Source organism: Physeter macrocephalus, chromosome 17 (assembly GCF_002837175.3).
Source record: "Physeter macrocephalus isolate SW-GA chromosome 17, ASM283717v5, whole genome shotgun sequence".
Lineage (NCBI taxonomy): Eukaryota > Metazoa > Chordata > Mammalia > Artiodactyla > Physeteridae > Physeter > Physeter macrocephalus.
In genome coordinates this window covers 46,688,775-46,692,494 of record NC_041230.1, presented here as the reverse complement: position 1 = coordinate 46,692,494, position 3,720 = coordinate 46,688,775, and the positions used below count along the sequence as shown (strand labels likewise).

At 41.5% G+C, this 3,720-nt stretch overlaps 1 protein-coding gene across 1 annotated transcript in view; it reads right to left on the bottom strand.

The window, feature by feature from the left end:
• Positions 1-989: 989 nt before the first annotated feature.
• CLEC3A (C-type lectin domain family 3 member A) overlaps positions 990-3,720 on the bottom strand; it is a 7,229-nt gene continuing 4,498 nt past the window's right edge. The window contains exons 2-3 of the mRNA XM_007123644.1: positions 3,134-3,217; positions 990-1,381 (exon numbers count right to left, since the gene is read on the bottom strand). Of these exons, the coding sequence (XP_007123706.1) occupies positions 990-1,381; positions 3,134-3,217 (476 nt within the window). The remainder of the gene's footprint in view (positions 1,382-3,133; positions 3,218-3,720) is intronic.

The following is a 3,720-nucleotide window of genomic DNA, read 5'->3' as shown; positions in this document are numbered from 1 at the left end:
AAGCAATGACATTACTTTACACAATGTAGTGAAACAATTTAGTGGGAATAGCAGAATAATAAAAAATAACGTAGACATGTGACTCCAAAATAATATTATTTAAATCCAGCTTTCAACCTCCAAATATAGATTGCTCATAATAGACTTAAATATATGATTGTTATATATAAGTATGTAAAATATGTTAAAAAAAGGGAAACTAACATGTAATATCCACCCTTGATTTCATAAAGGTAGGTTAAAGATGTTAATGCAGGGAAAAAGTAGACTTTTTAAAACTTTCGTTTTCTATACAATCTGCTACTCTGTTTGTTCTGTCTTACGGTTACCGATACTGCCTTAATATTTCCTTCCAGATCTTTACTTGGAACTTCCAAAAGAAAAAAAAAAAGATGTGTATATGGCTGGAGGGCTGGGGGGAGTAGGATGGGTTTAAAGAAAACGGAATTAAATCAGAACCTCTCTGAGACGTTCATGTTTTGATGTGACAGAGAAGACACTAGTCCCACCAGAGGATGCTGCAACTCAAAGAAAGGGTGATGGACAAATAAGATACTATCATTAGGATGGAACAGATTGAACATCAGACTGAAAAGTTTTTGGATTATGTAGCACTTCATCAATCAAATATATACTAAACTTTTAAGAGAAAGTCTTCCAGGTAGTCTAAGCTTGCTTTTCTGGCTATTGTATTTTTAACGCTAACCTGGTCTATATAAGTAAGAGGGACCAGGAGTGAGAAAGGTCTGATAGCCCATTTTGCAGAAGCCACTTTAACAGTGTGTACATGGCTAGATCATTATTTTCTGCTCCCCCGTGCCCCAGGGAGGGCAAAATCACAACACCATGTGGTAGCAAAATTGCCTGACTCTTGTATTCCTGTGGACACAGAGTCCCATGAGGGAGGACAATTTTGACTTGCTCTTGGGATCCATCAGCCTATAAATCATGACCGATCTTACTTGGAAGACACATGCAAGAAGGGTCTATTAGGGGATGGTGAACTCACATATGTACCTCTTGCTGCTACGACAGACCTCGTCACTCCATTTGCCCTGAGCTGACTGAGAGAAGAGGACACAGTTTTCCCGCTTGCCACCATTAGGCTGTGCATGGTCCCAGTTGAGGAAGGAGATGGCGACTCCATTGATATCGACAAACTTGCCTTCTGTGACCATGTCGTTGATGCCCAGCCAAAAGTCATTGACCCCCGGCAGGCTCCTTTTACCGTAGTCTCGGACGGCATTGATTTCATCGGAGCTTCTGGGGACAACCAGCGTCCCTCCCTTGGAAATGCAGTCTTCGTTGGCTTCGTGGAAGTGCTTCAGGCCTTCCAAAGCAAGGTAGCACTTCTTGTGAAATTTTGTGCCTCGGAGACAGACTGTAGAGATGTGAAATTTGACATATTAAGATGCTTTTGTAGTATAGTAATCCAGGACTGGATGTGGCCAATAGGAGTAAATAGTTGTGGAATGAATCATGTGCAGTGACAATGGTGAGTTAGCATGTACTGAAGACTTTGTGTGAGTCAGACACTGGGCCAAGTACTTTACATAAATGAACTCATGTCATAATCACAACCATCCCATGGAGTGAGATTTTATTATGCCCATCTTTACATATCAGGATAGTGAAGCTTAAAGAAGTTGTTACTTATTAACAACTTAGCCTATGAAAAGGTGACTTACCTGTCACATAAGATCACAACTGCGGAAACCCAGGTCTGCCTCACCCTTAAACCCTGGCCTTTAGCCTCCTGCTGCTTGGATATACACATGTTCGCTAGTTTGTGTAGCTCCATTATGTGCTGAATTTCCTTGGGACTTTTGGAACTGGTTGGTGTGCCACAATTATTAAAAAACAAACAAAAACAAAAGTCTGAGTTTGCATGTGGAGAGATAGGGCTTTTCTTATGCAGATAACTGAGCCCTGGTAATACTGTTTATCTTACCCAGGATAAAACAAATAGAAAGGTAGTTTCAAGGCATAATGTTGGAGGGTCAGGCTCCAGGGCTGTAGTGCCTGCACATAGGTGTCAGTTCTGACATTTACTAGCTGTGTAAGCTTTGGAAAAATTATTTAATTTCTCTGTGCCTCAGTTTCCTCATCTGTAAAATGAGGATAATCATAGCACCATCTATCTCATAAATTGTTGGAGGACTAATGTGTTAATGTTTATAAAGTATTATTATAGTCCCCAACTGTGGTTAGAGGGTTAACAAAACTCTCCCCTTCTGCAAACGCATTTGGCCATCCTTTAACTTTCTAATTCTGTTTCCCTGGGACCCTGATAAAGGGCCCTGTCACCAGTGTTACTAGGCAACGTTGCTTATGGTAAAAATGACTCAGGATCAGTAACATACAGCTGGCCTGGGAGTTATAAATACTTGATGGAAAAGCTGTAACTTCAGTCTTCCTCGAAGGTATTAAGTCTTATAGTTGGGCAGTTCTCTTGTGAGACCCTCAAAGCTCTGCTTTTGGAGTTGCTATGAGAGTATTCATTCCTGAGGGTGTGAACCTTACAAGCCAGGGATGTTCCTGATCTTACCTAGTGTGGCTCTCATTTCCAGGAGCCAGCAGAGTAGCTCCTGGACAGCAGTGGGTACAGCTGCATAGGCTGCCAGGAGCGCTACTCCATGAAAAAGGAACACTATATGCTGCCCTCTGCTGGCAAGTTGTGGCTCTAACCACTGGTCTTCTCCGCACGTGTTGCCCTACTTGTCGGGAGTGCGTCCTCTGATCCTGTATTTAGTTCAACCTCGGTGATCTCCCAATGGGCACTTAGTAAACATCTAAATAATGCTGATTATTTTAGCTAGTTAATACTTCTTCAGTTTTCTTTCATTGCCCATTAAAGAAGAATTATGGACGGACTTTTAGAATGTATTATTGAAATGCCTGGTTTTATTTCTATACCACCCATTTACAGGAGGGAGTGGAAAATCAAGCTGATTTCCTCAAACGATCATCTCCCCAGCTTTTAGATCCCTTCTCTTGGACACGTCTCTGGCTTGTCAATGTCTCTTTTAAAAAAATGTCGCTTACAACTCAACATGTACTCTCTATATGGTTTGAATTGCTAACAAATCACAATTTCTTTTCCTATCTCGTTTGAGATGAGATGGGATCTCACCTGTCTGCAGGGCTTGCATTTCCTTCAGGGCATTGACTTCTCTCCAGAGCTTTTCCACTTGAGTCTTCAGGTCTCCATCCTTTTCTGAGGATATTTTAGGGTAGGGCGGGATAGGAGGAATGAAAAGCATATGATTAAAATAAGATACAAATAAAACAAAATAAAATAAAGCTTTGGAATCTAGAATCTAAGGCGAGGGTGATTTTGATGAAACTGAGCCCAGTGTACCTGGGAAATAACGCATGAAAGTAAGTTAGCCAGGAAGATGTATGAGGTCTTGGTGGGAGTAATAATATTAGAAGGTCCTTCTAGGGGATGGGGCTCCGGCCTGTCTCTCCAGCCCCACCCTGTGGGACTCGCCCTCCATCACCGGACTGCACAGTTGTTGATTTCAGATGCATCTAGAGCAAGCTGTCTCATCTCAGGATGCTTCTTTTATGTTCCTTCTGCCTGGAACACTCTTGCCCAGCTCTTGTCCATCTCCTTAGCAAGCTTAAAGTTCTCCTCTTCTTTTTTTTTTTTTTAAACATCTTTATTGGAGTATAATTGCTTTACATTGCTGTGTTAGTTTCTGCTGTATAGCAAAG